The sequence below is a fragment of the Cervus elaphus genome, chromosome 14 (genome assembly GCF_910594005.1).
Source record: "Cervus elaphus chromosome 14, mCerEla1.1, whole genome shotgun sequence".
NCBI classification, from domain to species: Eukaryota; Metazoa; Chordata; class Mammalia; order Artiodactyla; family Cervidae; genus Cervus; species Cervus elaphus.
Window position 1 is genome coordinate 80,623,476 of NC_057828.1, and position 17,818 is coordinate 80,641,293.

At 44.0% G+C, this 17,818-nt stretch overlaps 1 protein-coding gene across 2 annotated transcripts in view; it reads left to right on the forward strand.

The window, feature by feature from the left end:
• Nucleotides 1-845: 845 nt before the first annotated feature.
• Nucleotides 846-17,818, forward strand: part of KDM5B (lysine demethylase 5B) — a 70,253-nt gene continuing 53,280 nt past the window's right edge. For both annotated transcript variants that reach the window (XR_006344843.1, XM_043923135.1), the window contains exon 1: nucleotides 846-1,191. Coding sequence is in view for 1 of the 2 variants with exons in the window: in XM_043923135.1 (XP_043779070.1) it covers nucleotides 1,003-1,191 (189 nt within the window). In the remaining variant the exon portion in view is untranslated. The remainder of the gene's footprint in view (nucleotides 1,192-17,818) is intronic.

The following is a 17,818-nucleotide window of genomic DNA, read 5'->3' on the forward strand; positions in this document are numbered from 1 at the left end:
TTTTGAGTTCCCTCTCTTCCCTTCTCTGGGGCAGGACATTACCCTCCCCACCCCTCCAAATGTGTCAAAAATGTTATCTCTTAAAGTTACTGAACTTCTTTGTGCTTTTATTGTCTGCTCTGCAAAGTGGTGACAGTAGCTGGGACTCTCGCGCGGGAAGAAGCGCAGATGCAAGCAGCTAACATACCACTGTCCACACCCGCCGTCTTGTTGCTCAAGGAGAACTCTTCCCTGCAACACCCTACCTTCCGGTTAGGTGCTGTCTCCACCACTTGTTGGCCTATATGCAACTTGGGCAAATGGCCTGATCAACTTGAGCCTCGCTGGGTTTATGTTTAAATTGAAACGAGTACCTGCCTCGTAGGGTTGTTGTGTATATTAAAAATTCATCATGAAAGCACGTGCACAAGGCCTAGTACAGAGTGCTAGTTTCTTATTCTCCGGTTGTTTTCTCACCTCTAGGCTGTTGTGACGTTCGAGCTGTCCCCTCTACCTGGAAAAGCCTCCTCCGGCCCCGACACCCCACGCCCCCGGGGGTCTGACCAAATGTCCGCGGACTTCCACCAGGGCGCCTCCCACGAGGCAGGGCAGGGAGGGGCGGGACTGGGGGTCCACCCGTGAGCCCAGCCTCTCCCCCAGACCCGTAACTTCCTGAGGGAGGGAGGGGGCTCTGGCACGCAGTCAACGGTCAGTGGAGGCCGGCTGGGCTGGGCCGTAAGGCCGCGATCCGTTCCCGGGGGCCGCTCCACCCGGCCCGGGGGCGGGCGCTTGGCGCGGGCTGGGTGGGGGTGGGGGTGGGGTGGGACTCCTTTTCCTCGCCGTGGCGGCGGAGGCGCACGGCGTGGCTGTCGCGGCGCGGCGTCGTCGGTCGGTGTCGGAGTCGGAGTCTGAGCAGCCGGATCTGAGTCTGAGGAGGAGGAGGAGGAGGAGGAGGAGGAGGAAGGCCGAGGTGTCGGAGGAGGCAGAGGCCGGCCACCCAGCCGCGTCCGCGGCGCCGCGAGAATGGAGGCCCCCGGCCCGCGCCCCGTGCCGGCCCTAGGCGGCCCCGGCCCGCTGGGGGAGTTCCTGCCGCCGCCCGAGTGCCCAGTCTTCGAGCCCAGCTGGGAGGAGTTCGCCGACCCCTTCGCCTTCATCCACAAGATACGGCCCATAGCCGAGCAGACCGGGATCTGCAAGGTGCGGCCGCCGCCGGTGAGTCTCGAGCGGGGCGCGCGGCCGGCGGGGGGCCGGGAGGCCGGGCCGGGGTGCGGGGCGCGGGGGGCGGCGGACGGAGCGCGGCCGGTCCGGGGTTCGGATCCGGACGGAGAGGTGGGGGCACCGGCACCGGGGTCGCGGCCGTGCGCCGGAGCCGCGGGGGCCGAGGGCGGCCGGGCGGTCGGGCGCGGAGGCCCCCGGGGGCGGGGGGCCGCGGGTGCGGGGCGCCGGGGGTGCGGGGTGCGCGCCCCGCGAGTTGTCGCGAGGAGGAAAGTTTTCAATATGGCGGCGGAGCCCCTGGTCCTTTGTGTGGAGGCGGCGGCGGTCCGGGCGGCCTCACCTGGCGCCCCACCCTCGGGCCCCGGACCCCCGCCCCGCTCCGGACCCCCGGCAGGTCCCCGGGGACGGGGGCGAGGCGGGGCGGGGGCGCCGTGAGGGGGGACCGCGGGCCGGGCCGAGGGGGCGTGAGCGTGGGCCTCTGGGGGCGGCCGCCCCAAGGCTTTCCGCGACCCCCGCCCGGCCGGGCCCCCGGCCCGAGAGCCGTCCGCGGAGGGCGGTGTCAGCCCAGAGGGCCGAGGCCAGCCCGCGTCGCGACCCGGAGCGGAGGCCGCCGCGCAGCCCCCGACCCGGGCGGTCGTGAGGGGGGTGTTCCCGAGACCGTCCCCAACGGCCGCAACTGCCGCGGCCCCTCCCCCACCCCCCCCCACCCCGCCCCCAGTCGCCCGCTCCCGGACCCGGGGCTGCGCCCACCTTTGGGGCCCGCGTTGGCCGAGGCGGCCTGACGGCGGTTGGACGCCCCGGGACCGTTGGCCGGAGGTTTAACTGCCTCTGGACAGTTTGAGGAGCCGCTCCGCTCCCGCCCCCTCGGAGGAAGCCCCCCCGCCCCTCGCCCCGGGGCTTGCTCTTTGTGGTGACGTTGGAGTTGCGGGGTTCGCGCGTAGCCGCTGCGCCCGGAGGGCTGTGTCGGGGGAGACCCCGATGCCCCCGCCCCCCGGGTCGGAACGCGGACTGGATACACTGGAGTTTTTCTTGGACTAGTTAGAAACGGAGATGAAATTCCTATCTCCGAAAATAGCTGGTCCGCTAGTGTGGGGGAGATGTTTGGAAATCGATGCCTCTCTCTCCAGAAGTGGACACGGTTGCTTGCCGTTGCTGAGGGGAAGTGCGCGTCGGTTGGAGCCAGAGGCCTGCAGAAGTTGTGCGGGGATCGGGGCCCAGGGCTTAGTTCTGGAGGAGGAGGGCGGGCGCGGACTGGTACCGTGGAGCTTTGTGTCGTGCGTTAGGGACCGTGAGTGTGAAGAGTGCGTTCGCCTCAGTGGGGATCTCTTCTGAAACTAGGCAACTTGAGTAAGTTCTCGGTAGCCCAAATGTGTGCCGTCGCTTCCTGGGAGTGAGTTGTCCTCCATGTTGGTATTGTGGTGCAACTAGGGCTGGGGTAAACCCTTTATACACTCTCTCATCCCGTGCCTTTTGGAGGGCTCTTTTCCTAAATAGGTAGTGTTGCTCTGCTTAGGTTTGGCTACTCATTTCCTTATCTTGGTCAGAATATTAATTGTAAGTCCTACAAAACGTGTGATCTTTCTGTCTTTCCCCATTCTGAATGTCTGACAGACATGATGGCCACCATTTTGTATTGAGAGTGGTACATACCACAGCCCGAGAAAGGGTGTTAAAGAGGCACAAATAAACACTCCACAAACATAACTAGTGCTGTGTTCTGGAGATCTCCTTTGTGTGGAGGAGGCTTGCTTCCTCCTTTGTTTAAGAAACTCCTGTGCCAATTGGAAAGAGTTTGGGAGTATTTATTGTTGATACAACCACAAAAGAGAAACCTTTCTAGAAGTTGTAGCTCTTGAAGGGTCTTGTTGGAACAAAGGGTTCTTAAGAGATGAGGATGTAAGCAATGGTTGTTTTAGAAACCGTTTTCTGTGAACAAGTGGTTTCATATAGTTGAAGTAAACCAACAACAAACGAAGAGATAGGAAATGTTTTCCATGGTGATAGCTGTATAATGCCTGTGTTTCTAGATGATTATGACCACTAAGTTTTTGGAATACAAGTGACTGTTAAAATGGGGATTGGGTTTATTGGTATTTTACTTTTCAAAGTAAGGGGAAGAATTACAAAGTATTTATTTCTTTTTGTCCTTAACCTTTGCATCTTTAATTAATGGTACTTAAGGTAGCTTCAGTTTATAGCTGCTTCTCAGTGATGGTCCTAAACTACCTGGCTATTGAAAACTTGAGGTTCACAGAAGTTTGTTTGAAATATAGTAAGATAAATGTGACAAAAGGTAATAAATCAAAAAGACGTTACTCAAATCCTGAGATACAGTTTAAAGATGGAAGTAAACCTTTTTTCAAATTACATCAAGTGTCTGGCTTCCTGGACTTTCTTCAATTTACAAGTAATATGACTTTTGGTTTTATTACCCTTATAATGCGAATTTTCATTTCCTCCTTGATGTACTTAGATTTCTTTTTAAGGAAAAATTGTGTTTTCCATGTCACTTTCTGGTATTTGGAGATGATTAATTTTAGGGGTGTAATTATTAGGCAAAAAATAGTTGGCTGGTCAGTGAATTTCTGAGTCTCCTGAGCTTGATTGGAAGATATTTGATGGCTTCAGTAAGCTACTCTGTTATTCTCAAACATACATCATTTGGCCATAGCTAGGCAGATTCCACAAATTTCTTCTCTGGTGGTATCCAGAAGTCAGAGATTTAAGTCAAACCCCAAATGGCACAATAGACATATTTTTCAACTTTAACTTCTTGTGGTCATTCGTTTGATCCCTTTGACATTATAGCCAGAGTGTAAAACTTTCAAGTGTTTCAATACAGTCGGCGTCTTTGAGCCTGTTGGTTCTGCCCTGAGGAACATGGAGGAACTTAAGTATACCTCTTTGTGTGGGGGAGGTTTGAGTGATAGGAGCTTTTCTACTCTCATTCCTGCCCATCATTCTCCCTAATGTTGGGTTTGCTTTATTTTGCCCTCATCCTCTTTGTTGTTTTCCCAGTTTCTTTGGTGTCCTGAGATTTTTCTGTCTGTTTCTTTGCCACCTTAAACCTTTTAACCTTTGGGGGAAAAGCTTATCAATAGAAATATCCTTGAGCAAAGGAAGAATTTACAATAAAAAAAAAAAAAACCACACAGTTTTGTTTATATATATATGCATACACACTATACAGTTCTTCAGTTCAAACTGCAATTCAGTAGTTTTTAGTATTTTCATGGAGTTTTTATAACCTTCATCGGTTGTTAGAGCTTGTTCATCACCCCCCCTCCCAGAAGAATGCCTGAACCAGATTGTAACCACTTTTTAAGACAGATTTAGAACTATACCTCTCTAAAGAAATTTTTTTTTCTCACTTGATAGGAGGCTGGGTTAAGTATGTCCTACAGTTTTAGTTTGTGAATGTGTCTGCCTTAAAAGCAAACTTCATTTGTTGTAGTCTGTGGATGGGTGTTTAGCTAAATTTGACTTTGCCAGTGGTAAATTGGTCACACCCAGATCCTCAGATATCCATCTCACTCTTAACCAATCAACAAATTAATAGACTCATAGAATGGAATGTGAGTGATATTACAAACATATGAAGCAGCTACAGATTTATGTCCCTACTCCCAGTGGAAAAGTTTCCCTTCCTGTGGTTATAGGATTTGTTTTTAAACATTCAGTCTAAACCTTTTTTAAAGAGCAGAATGAAGAGAGAATTGCCTTTGAAGAGTGTTAATTGTTGCAATTTAAAACTGGAGGATTGAGTTCATTATTGAGAGACAGCTATAAGGAAAATTAGAGAAAATGATAAACTGTCAATTTCATTTTTTGTCTCTAAGGTACTTAATTTTCTTGATTTCTGGTTGATAGATCAGTAGTCAACTCATTTACTTGTTTAGTTTGGGAGACAGTAACAAAGTCCAGGATATTTAGGATACTTTAATGTAGGCATACAGTAATCTGCCAGTGAGAGAGTTTTCTTTTAGAAAGGCAAAAATACCATTGTGAACTATTCAATTAAAAAAAAAAAAAGGAATCTGGTTTATGTGCTACAAAACAGGAGCTGCTTGTAGGCTTTGGTAACCTCTCGTTGTTGTTCTGATTGGACCACGTTAGAGTTTGGCTGTAGAAAAGGATAGAGGGACAGCTCATGCCCCGAAATGAAAGTGCTAATTAATTAGGTTCCTGGATTTAGGTTCCACGAAGTCTACTTGTATATCTCTTGGCAGAGGCCATCTTTGGGTTTAAAAACCAGTAACCGAGAAAGACCTTGCTTTCCCCATTGTACAGTCCTTGCATTGAGCTGGTGGTCTGATTTTTTTCTTTCCAAGAGAATTGTATATTCTTTGGGGATTATGCTGATATACCTGTTTTATGGGCTAGAAGACCATTGTAGCCTCCTTTTTTTTTTTTTTTTTTAAATTATGTGGAATACGTGTTGAGAACTAAAGGACTGACTGTACTTTCTTCTAAGTTTGGGCCCCTTGAGGAGGAGTCATCAGAAGCACACAGAAGCATAAGTTCCTTTGGAGTGGATCCTGCCATATCATTGGGCCACTCATTTACTTTAGATTACTTAGCGTTTGAGACACTAGTAACTGGATTTTAAAATCTGAGTTGCAAGTAACTTGTCTAAGACATGAGAATTGTATGCAGCTTAACAAGGACTTCCTGAGTACTTATTAACTGCTGTGTCCTAGCATGGGATTAACAAAGAGAAAAATGAGATAACACCTTTGTACACTTCAGAAAATTCTTCTAAAAATGCTCCTTTTTCTGTTATTAACTATTAGATGAGTTCAGTGATAACTTTGCTTTTTCAACCTCCAAGTTTATGAAGACTAGTAGGGTAAAGCCATCTCTGGGTCACTAGAACACTTAAGTTCCATAATTGTAAGATGGATGAATTTGACTAAATGCGTTCTTGTCTTTAAAAAAAAATTAAAATTTTTAATTGTAGATCACTCCACTTAAAGCATCATTGCCGTACACCTTTATATGTGGCCTAGAGTCATCCCATCCGTTCGTCTGTTTCATTGTTTTTAATCATTTAAGTTGTCTTTCTGGACTTAGGACTAGTTACTCTGTCTGCTAGAGCCTTCATTTCCAGAGTATAGATGAAATTTTTTAAGTTATGAAAATAAGCATACACAACATAGTCCCTTTATGTGTTTTCCTGGGTGTAAGAGAGCAGAAGGCAGAGTAGCAGCATTGGATTGAGAGCAAACTGGTGGCCTCAGGTGGAGAGAACAGCTTGGTTTAGCTCTTACTCAGGGCGAGTGGGACTTGGGCAGTTAGGAATGAGGTTGTTAGGGAGTGAGGGCCACTCTGCCTCATCAGGATGGGGATTGGACTTCCAGTCTCTCCAGCGGCTTGTTGCCTTGTGATGTGTTTATGCCGCGTCTGTGGGAGCTCCTGGTCACAGAGGCAGGGGCGGGAGGTGGCGCCCCATGTTCCCTCGCCCCGTCTGGGTCCGTCTTCCCATCCGACAGATGTCATCTCAACAGAATGCAGCTGGGAGTTGGGAGTGACTGAGAAGCAGAACCAAGTCCCTTCTGGAAAATGAGTTGGAAGGAGATGAGAGGCAAGGGTCTAATGTGTTGCTGGTCAGGATGTCATTAGGTTTAGTTGCCTGTGAAGATGGTGCTTCCAGCTTCAATGGTGCAGTTACTGTTTCAGCAGAATTGTTGATGAGTATTTAGGTGGCCTCAAATGTTTAAAAGGAGCCATTTAAAAGTCAGGCCATTGACAACTGCTTTCTATCAGTAACCCCTTAAAGTCTACGTGCCCTATCCCCACCCCCCCCAATCATAACTTCGTTTTTCAGGCTCTAAATTAAACATCCCTAGGCAGAAGACATAATGAATGGCTTTTTCTTTTTTTTAAACTTGTTGATTCCATTTCACTTGGAGATCTGTTATTTTACAACAGATGTAGAATTTAAGAAATACTTTGCAGGGATAAAAATAAACTTTTATCAAGGAGAGTGTATGTGGGTTTTTTTTCTCCTGTTATATAAAAGAAGGAGTCAGTGTTTTTAGATTTTGTAAAAGAGTGAGTAGAACCTTGAATCTAATGCAATCATGACCTTGGACAAAGTCATTTTTCCCCAATGTATGCCTTCTTACCTGCTATAAGAAGATCTGACACTGACCTAGGGACGCTGTCCAGACTAATTAATTAATGGTTTGCAAGGAGCTTAAATTCCAAAGCTTACGTTTGCTAACTGCTAAGAAGAGTCTGGGGACAGATTTACAGAGACAAGGGTTATTGCCAAATGCGTATCCCTTATTTCCCTTACAGCAAAGGGATTTTAAAAAGTGAAACTTGAAAAGTCAAAAGCCCAGCATCAAAACTAGAATATACAGAGTGTAATTCTTCTGTTGATTTAGGTGAAACTTTTCTGTACCTGAGTGTTCTTTAAAACTGAAGTTAAAAAAAAAATTTTTTTCCCCCCAAGTAGAGCTGTTAGAGAGTGTTTCAGAAAATTTGCAGTGCGTGTGTGTTATACAGGGAGGAGTTTGTATTTGGAAAGCTTTGTGTTGGGATGGCTCTGATGCTATGGAAGCCCTGTAGATGGAGAGCGTTTTATTTTATCTAACATAATTTAAATAGTCCCAGTGCTTTCCTGACAGGACGGTTAGTAGAATTGAGTCTTACTAGTGAAGTGGGGAGAAAGGTACAACAGGTGGGAGGGAAGGCTTATTTTGGTCCTCAGGACAGAGCCTGATTATGTTCTATTACTGATAAGTAGCAAACTTTTTAAAAATAAAGCTAATTAGAGTTGCTATATAATCATACAAATCTGGATTTCTCACTTTTGTTGTTCAAATATATTATCAATACTGTTTTCTAAATGTCAGTCCACTGGTGTACATACCAGCTTTTACAGCCTTTGAATGTTGAGCATTTTGATTAAGAGCATGGAGCTAGGCTGAGCGCTCTCCCAGCTGTGTTCCTCATGTGGCCTTAGGCAGACTTTTGTGCATCTTACATTAGTTCTTGCCACCTCACAGCTTGATCAAATTGTAGTGTTAGAGAACCAAGTTTAAACCTGAATGTGTTTTCAGCACTTGACTGGGGCTTTTGTTAGGCGTGTGTTCCTGTGAGGCACACAGGTATCTGAATGTGGCCATCTACTCCACTCCTCTAACTCCAGAGACAAAGAACAAATCCTATCAAAACCACATAATTACAAGGTCTTTAAGGCAAGATCCTCCCAATTTTCTGTGTGGTTGTACCAGCTCATCATTTGGTGATATTTAAACCAGATGGGAATGTCTCATCCTTGCCAGGCTTTAACTTGGACAAGGAGAGCAAGGATCTCTTAGGATTTGTACTCTGATATCTTTTTATTTGCAGGAAGGGAGGTGAGGGCATGGAGATGAGCAAAGTCTGTAAAGAGAATTTTTGGAGTATAACCCCCTTAAAATTCCAGATATTCCAAGCTTTTTTCTTCTCCCAGAGAGGCTCTCATCCAATACTATGATGCATTTTGAACAAATTGAGAACAGCTACCAGATTTTCCAGTGGAAGGCTGGCTTCAGGGTTTTGTGTATGGTATGGGTTTGGGGTTTTTAAAAGTTACACTAGAAGGCAGCCCATTCTTCTGAGTTCCTCTCTATAACTACTTTTTTTTTTTTAATAACTACTTTATTTTTAATAACTACTGTTTTTTTCTCTAATAACCTTGTGACTTTTCCTGTATTCCATATGTAAAATATATCTTTGACTTATGTATGCAATAGATAATTCAGTTCAGTTCAGTCGTGTCTGACTCTTTGCAACCCCATGGATGGCAGCACGTCAGGCTTCCCTGTCCATCACCAACTCCTGGAGCTTACCCAGACTCATGTCCACCGAGTCTGTGATGGCATCCAACCATTTCATCCTCTGTCGTCCCCTTCTCCTGCCTTCAATCTTTCCCAGCATCAAGGTCTTTTCCAGTGAGTCAATTCTTTGCATCATGTGGCCAAAGTATTGGAGTTTCAGCTTCAGCATCAGTCCTTCCAATGAATATTCAGGATAATTGCTGATCAGAATTTTTTTTAGGGGAACAGGGTTTAAAATTTGGTTTAGGATCCAGGGTAATTTGTTTTTGAAGGTTGGTATTAGCTAGTTAGGAAGTGAAAACTTGCAGAGAATAGAGATTTTGTGAAAAGATCGTGGAGCAGGAATCCAAATTGACTTCAAATCCAATTTGACTTCTGGTATGTTTTCCATTATCTAGATGTTATCCTTGAGCTTCCTGCCTTGAGGGTCATGACTGTTTTCAAGGTTTTATTCCATTAACCTGACTTTAAAATGGGGATAATTCTGGCCTTAGTTTACATGATGAAGCATAAAGAGGGTAAGTAAACTTCTCAAGGTCACCTGACTACTAAGTAGAGAAGCCTAATATGAGCCCACACAGTATTCTTAACCATTATCTGTGTTGCCTATACCCATGTAAAATTAGGGTTACATAGGATGGTGGACAGAAAATTACGAATCTTGTTTTTTTTTTAATTGAAGTGCAGTTGATTTACACTAACAGTTAGTTTTGGGCTTCCCTGGTGGCTTAGACGATAAAGAACCTGCCTACAGGGATACCTCGGTTCGATTCCTGGGTCAGGAAAATCCCTTGGAGAAGAGACTGCAGCCCCTTGCGGTGGTCCTGCCGGGTAGTTAGTGCTGGCCCCAGGTGCACAGCAGGGTGGCTCAGTCACAGGTGTTCTTTCAGGTAGATAATTTCCTCCTGTAGGCTATTGTAAGATGCTGCATATTGTTCCCCGTGTTGTGCAGTACATGTGTTTTATGTGTAGTAGTTTGTATCTGTTGATCCCACACTCCTAATGTATCCCTTTCTGGCCCTCCCTTTCCCCCTTGGTAACCATAAGTTTTCTATGTCTGTGAATGTGTTTATGTTTTATACATAGATTCATTTTCATTATCTTTTAGATTCTACATATAAACAATATCATATGATACTTGTCTTTCTCTGTCTGATTTACTTCACTCAGTATGATAATCTTTAGGTCCATCCGTATTGCTGCAAATGGCATCATTTCATTATTTTTTATAGCCGAGTAATATTCTGTTGTATATAGGTACCACATCTTCTTTATCCATTTATCTGTTGTTAGACATCTAAGTTCCTTCCATTTCCTGGCTATCGCAAATAATGCTGCTGTGGGGTGCTTGTATCTTTTTGAAGTTTCTTTTTCTCCAGATATCTACCCAGGAGTGGGATTGCTGGATCCTTGGTAACTCTGTTTTTAGTTTTTAAAGAACCTCTTCCATATTGTTCTCCAAAGTGCATCAGTTTATCAATACATTCCCACCAACAGTATATAAGGGTTCCCTTTTCCAATAGGTTCAGTAAAAAAACATTTATGTTAACTTAGTTCTTGCTGCTAAGGTAGGACTTTTTTTTTTTTTTTTCTTCCCGTCCCGTGCAACTTGTGGGATCTTAGGTTCCCAACCGGGGATTGAGCCCAGGCCCACAACGTTGACAGCACACCACCAGACTGCCAGGGAATTCCGAGAACAGTTAAAGGAGGGTGTGCTGAGAGAAGTGAAGTGACTTGTCTAAGGTGACACAGCTTTTAAAGGACTGATTGGGGAATTCCAAACTGGCTTTTTACTTCTGAGTTCAGTATTCTTCTAATGCACAGTGACCAGTGACTGCCTTCATGGATCCCAGAAATTAACTGGGCTTTTTGGGAAGGAGAGTGTGATCTTTTTTGGTTCCCTTTGGCTATCCTGACACACTGCAGGAAAATCATAATAGAAAGCTGTACTTAGAAGATACCGAAGTACAGTGCCGTTTTGTTTTGTCTGATTTTTGTCATTGTTCAGTCACTTAAGTCATGTCCAACTCTTTGCGATCCCATAGACTACAGCACTCCAGGCCTTCCCTGTCCTTCACTATCTCCCAGAACTTGCTCAGATTCATGTTCATTGAGTCAGTGATGCTCTCTAACCATCTCATCCTCTGCTGCCCTCTTTTCCTTTTGCCTTGAATCTTTCCCAGCATCAGGGTCTTTTCCAATGAGTTGGCTCTTCGCATCACGTGGCCAAAGTATTGAGAGTTTCAGCATCAGTCCTTCCAATGAATTTTCAGGACTGACCTCCTTTTTAGGATGGACTGGTTGGATCTCCTTGCAGTCCAAGGGACTTCCAAGAGTCTGCTCCAACACCACAGTTCAAAAGCATCAATTCTTCGGTGCTCAGCTTTCTTTATAGTCCAACTCTGACATCCATACATGACCACTGGAAAAACCATAGCCTTGATCAGATGGACTTTTGTTGGCAAAGTAATGTCTCTGCTTTTTAATATGCTGTCTAGGTTGGTCATAACTTTCCTTCCAAGGAGCAAGCATCTTTTAATTTCATGGCTGCATCACCGTCTGCAGTGATTTTGGAGCCCAGAAAAATCACGTCAGCCACTGTTTCCACTCTTCCCCCATCTATTTGCCATGAAGTGATGGGACCAGATGATGAGGTTTAGGCAATGTTAATATAAAGGCTTTTCTTACCTGTTGACTTTGAAGTAATAGGAATTCTCAGCTCTAGTATAGGAAACTAAGAAATCCTTTTTTGTCAGCTCTGGTAAATGAAGAAATGGATTGGGTCCTTGGGGTTGGCTCTAGGTTCCATTTAGTAGGCTTATTGATAATGTCAGTAAGTGCCAGGAATTGTTAAGGTTATACAGTGTACAACTTTGACTTAAGGAAACGTGTAATCTACTGGTGAGAAAGATCAGCAACTAAATTATATAGTATGATGTGTGCAAGTAATGGAAATCATATATGGAATGCTTGAAGGTATTAGGGTTGGGCAGATATGGAGGTGGGTAGAGAGTATGGGGAGAGGGGGCTGCCTGGGGTATCTGGGAATACTGGGTTAGGGCAGGGTTAGGGAGGAATAGGAGTATAGAATGAGAGTGAGAATCATGCGAACCCCCAGAAACATCAACGTACAAGGAATGAAGAGGATCTAGATGGAGGTGGCAGGGAATGTGCTGGGAAGCCAAGGAGAGAAAAAAGCTGGTTTGTTGAGTCTATATTTCAGACTTACAGAACTTCTTGGCAGTGATTTTCTCAAGTTTCAACTCTAGACAGAGCTGTAAAATTCTCTATTTAAAATCTGGGAAAGTAGAAATAGAGTTCTATAGTGCGTGTCCCATTGATACCAGGCAGCCCTTCAAATGAGGACCAGTTTTATCAGGCTGGAATTTCCTCATATTTTGGGGTCGGGTGCGTCATAATCACATAATAATCGAATTTATTATTATGCCCACACTGCTCGGCTTGCTGGATCTTAGTTTCCTCGCCCGGGGTTGAACCTGGGTCACAGTGGTGGACGCACCTAGTCCTAACCACTGAACCTCCAGGAATTTCCAAATTGATTATTAAATGTGGCAGTACATGTGAAAGAAGTAAGATAGTGCTATCTGTACAACAGTAGCAGAGATACATCATAAGATAAATTTAAGATTTGGGGGCATAAGACCTGTATCTACTATCCTAAATTGAGCTTGCCTGTGTAATATTACATCCTTTTATCTTTGATACAGAAGATATAGCCTTGAAGCATGGTCAGAATTCGAGTATATTGAATAGACGGTCTGGTTATTCTTCTGTAAATATTAGGTGATTGGCAGTGGGGTGAACAGAGCAGCTTCCTAACAATTCGAGTTCAGGTTCAAGCTTAGTCTTTTCCTTTGAATATGGCTGTTAGGGATCATACGTATTCTAAAATTATTTCCAGTTTTGTTATTAGATTTACAGTTAATATATCTTAATTGCAGCAGGACCGAAAGGTGTTAAATATTTTGCTTTAATTAAATGTACAGCTTACTATTTACGTTTCTTTTTTGTACAACTGCAAATGTGTCTTGAGATAGAACATCAAAACAAAGATTTATCCTTTAGTATCTTCTAGGCTCAGGCTGATTTTTTAGTGTCACTGCTGTCCCTTTCCTGACCTTGATTTTTGAATCCCCAAGAGAGCCCAATTTGTCAAGTACTGAAAGTGTAGTGTAGAGCAGGTGTTCACAGATCTAATAAGGCTTTAAAGTTAGGGTGTGGGCTGTTTAACTTTCCCTGCCCTTGTTGCCCAGGTTGGTTTGGGTGTTACCAAGTGCAGGTTGAGGGGGCAGAGTCCAACCTCATTCCTAAAGTCCTTTCCTTGACAGATCATTTTTGTAATCTTTCTGAAGTTTGTAATTTTTTCTTAACTTTAAATCAAAACTATTTATTAAATAATTTCAAAAACTGCAGTATTACTTCTGGATCATAATGTGGCTTGGTGTAGGCATACTGAAGTAATATTTTTACCACTTACAATTGCTACAAGGGAGAAGGATCTGAAATTTCTTGCAGACTCATTCAGTGACCATAAGATGTCTATGAATGACCTGAAATGAATAGTGCTTTCCTATTAAATTTTCATGACTGACCATCATATTGTCAGCCTGTTTAAGGGGAAGATAATTTGTTCTAGAGATTTAGCTTTCTTAGGATCTTTCTTTCAACACCCCTGCAAGAGACTTACCCAGACTTGCCGGTGAGTGTCCAGGAGTCTCCAGCAGAGGCGTGGATTGGCGTTGGCCAGCTGCAGGGTTAGGGCTCTGAGTTTGGCAGTGCACAGGACCTTTTGAAGGAGGTCACCATTATCTTCATCACCCTACCATAGTTTGGTCTCAGGTCAAACAACAGGGAGGGAACACAGCCCTGCCCATCAACAGAAAATTGGATTAAATATTTACTAAGCATGGCCCTGCCCATCAGAACAAGACCCAGTTTTTCCCACAATCGATCTCTCCCATCAGGAAACTTCCATAAGCTTCTTATCCTTAATGACAGAATGAAAAACCACAGTCACAGAAAACTAATCAAACTAATCACATGGACCACAGCCTTGTCTAACTCAGTGAAACCATGAGCCATGCCCCTAGGACCACCCAAGACAGATGGGTCATGGTAAAGAGTTCTGACAAAACGTGGTCCACTGGAGAAGGGAATGGCAGACCACGTCAGTATTCTTGCCTTGAGAACCCCATGAACAGTATGAAAAGGCAAAAAGATAGGACACTGAAAGATGGAACTCCCCAAGTTGGTAGGTGACTAATATGCTGCTGGAGATAAGTGGAGAAATAAATACAGAAAGAATGAAGAGACTGAACCAAAGCAAAAACAACACTCGGTTGTGGATGTGACTGGTTATGAAAGTAAAGTCTGGTGCTGTAAAGAGCAATATTGGATCAGAACCTGGAATGTTAGGTCCATGAATCAAGGTAAATTAGAAGTGGTCAAACAGGAGATGGCAAGAGTGAACCGTTGACATTCTAGGAATATGTGAACTAAAATGGACTGGAATGGGTGAATTTAACTCAGATGACTGTTATATCTACTACTGTGGGCAGGAATCCCATTGAATAAGTGCAGTAACCACCATAGTCAGCAAAAGAGTCCAAAACGTAGTACTTGGGTGCAGTCTCAAAAACAACAAAATGATCTCTGTTCATTTCCAAGGCAAACCACTCAGTATCACGGTAATCCAAGTCTATGTCCCCAACCAGTTCTATGAAGTACCTACAAGACCTTCTAGAACTAGCACCCAAAGAAGATGTCCTTTTCATCACAGGGGACTGGAATGCAAAAATAGGAAGTCAAGAGATAGCTGGAGGGGTAACAGGCAAGTTTGGCCTTAGAGTACAAAATGAAGCAGGGCAAAGGCTAACAGAGTTTTGTGAAGAGAATGCACTGGTCATAGCAAACAACACAAGAGGTTCCAACAACACAAGAGGTGACTTTACACGTGGTCATCACCAGATAGTCAATATCAAAATCAGATTGATTATATTCATTGTGGCCAAAGATGGAAAAACTCTAGACAGTCAGCAAAAACAAGACCGGGAGCAGACTGTGGCTCACATCATCAACTCCTTATTGCCAAATTCAGACTTAAATTGAAGAAAGTAGGGAAAACCACTAGACCATTTCAGGTATGATCTAAATCCCTTATGATTATACAGTGGAAGTGACAAATAGATTTAAGGGCTGAGATCTGATAGAATGCCTGAAGTACTATGGACGGAGGTTCATGTCATTGTACAGGAGGCAGGGATCAAGACCATCCCCAAGAAAAAGAACTTCAAAAAGGCAAAATGTTTGTCTGAGGAGGCCTTACGAATAGCTGAGAGAAGAGAAGCTACACCTTTCCAAAGAATAGCAAGTAAAGATACGAAAGCTTTCCTCAGTGATCAATGCAAAGAAATAGAGGAAAACAATAGGATGGGAAAGACTAGAGATCTCTTCAGATACCAAGGGAACATTTCATGCAAAGATGGGAACAATAAAGGACAGAAATAGTATGGACCTAACAGAAGCTGAAGATATTAAGAAGAGATGACAAGAATACGCAGAGTGTGTAGTCACTCAGTCGTGTCCGACTCTTTGCGGCCCTGTGGACTGTAACCCAGCAGGCTCCTCTGTCCATGGGATTCTCCAAGCAAGAATACTGGAGTGGGTTGCCATTTCCTTCTCCAAGAATACACAGAAGAACTATACAAAAAAGATCTTCATGACCCAGATAACCATGATGGTGTGATCACTCACCTAGAGCCAGACATTCTGGAATGTGAAGTCAAGTGGGCCTTAGGAAGCATCACTATGAACAAAGCTAGTGGAGGTGATGGAATTCCAGCTGAGGTATTTCAAATCCTAAAACATAATGCTGTGAAAGTACTTCACTCCATATGCCAGCAAATTTGGAAAACTCAACTGTGGCCACATTACTGGAAAAGGTTAGCTTTCATTCCAATCCCAAAGAAAGGCAATGTCAAGGAGTGTTCAAACTACTAGCACAATTGCACTCATCTCATACGCTAGCAAAGTAATGCTCAAAATTCTCCAAGCCAGGCTTCAACAGTACTTGAACCATGAACTTCCGGATGTTCAAGCTGGATTTAGAAAAGGCAGAGGAACCAGAGATCAAATTGCCAACATCCTTTGGATCATCAAACAAGCAAGAGAGTTCTAGAAAAACATTTACTTCCATTTTATTGACTATGCTAAAGCCTTTGACTGTGGATCACAACAAACTGTGGAAAATTTTTCAAGAGATGGGAATAGCAGACCACCATATCTGCCTCCTGAGAAATCTGTATGCAGGTCAAGAAGAAACAGTTAGAACCGGACATGGAACAACAGACTGGTCCAAATTGGGAAAGGAGTACGTCACGGCTGTATATTGTCACCCCGCTTATTTAACTTATATGCAGAGTACGTCATGCAAAATACTGGGCTGGATGTATCATAAGCTGTAATGTAGATTGCCGAGAGAAATATCAATAAACTCAGATACACAGGTAACACCACACTTAATGGCAGAAAGTGAAGGACTAAATAAGCTCTTGATGAAAGTGAAAGAGGAGAGTGGAAAGTTGTCTTAAAACTCAACATTCAAGAAACTAAGATCATGGCATCCAGTCCCATCACTTCATGGCAAATAGATAGGGAAACAATGGAAACAGTAAGAGACTTTATTTTCTTGGGCTCCAAAATCACTGCAGACAGTGACTGCAGCCATGAAATTAAAAGACGCTTGCTCCTTGGAAGAAAAGCTATGACGAACCTAAACAGCATATTAAAAAGCAGAGACATTACTTTGCTGACAAAGATCCATCTAGTCAAAGCTATGGTTTTTCCAGTAGTCATGTATGGATGGGAGAGTTGAACTGTAAAGAAAGCTGAGCACCGAAGAATTGATGCTTTTGAACTGTGGTGTTGGAGAAGATTCTTGAGAGTCCCTTGGACTTCAAGTTGATCCAAGCAGTCCATCCTAAAGGAAATCAGTCCTGAATATTCATTGGAAGGACTGATGCTGAAGTTGAAACTTCAATACTTTGGCCACCTGATGTGAGGAACTGACTCTTGGAAAAGACCCTGATGCTGGGAAAGATTGAAGGCAGGAGAAGGGGACAAGAGAGGATGAGATGGTTGGATGGCATCACCAATTCAATGGACATGAGTTTTGAGTAAGCTCATGGAGTTGGTGATGGACAGGGAAGTCTGGCGTGCTGCAGTCCATGGGGTCACAGTCAGACGTTGCAACTGAGTGACTGAACTGAGCTGAGGATCTTTCTTAGTGAATTTTAAAAAGGATGCTTCCATTATAGGCTTTATGAGACTTTTGGGACATGCCAAAAAATCTGTATGAATTGCTCCAGATAACTTGGTAGTTACCTATCAAGGGCGTTTTTGTACTTAGCTTGTTCCTACAGAGGGACCTGGGAGGAAACTGTCTTTGAAGTCTGAAAAGCAGTATTAATGGGAGGATTGTTTTATATTTTCATATGGCTTTAACAATAATAACTTTAAGGCATTAGAGGCCTTTGTAAATGCAGAGTATTATTTCCAAGTTTTATTAAAAGTGTTGAAAAAGGAACTTACTGAGACTAGTGCTTAATAACTAAATACCATATGTGTCTATTTTTTTTGCTGATGTATTTTCATTTACTAAGAGATGGCCCATAGAAACAGTGCTTTTCCTTCCAAATATTTTTTATTCAGAAATTAAAACACGTTATTTTAAGCAAGAAGTTGTGTAAAACTGAAAACTGGCTTTTTTACTA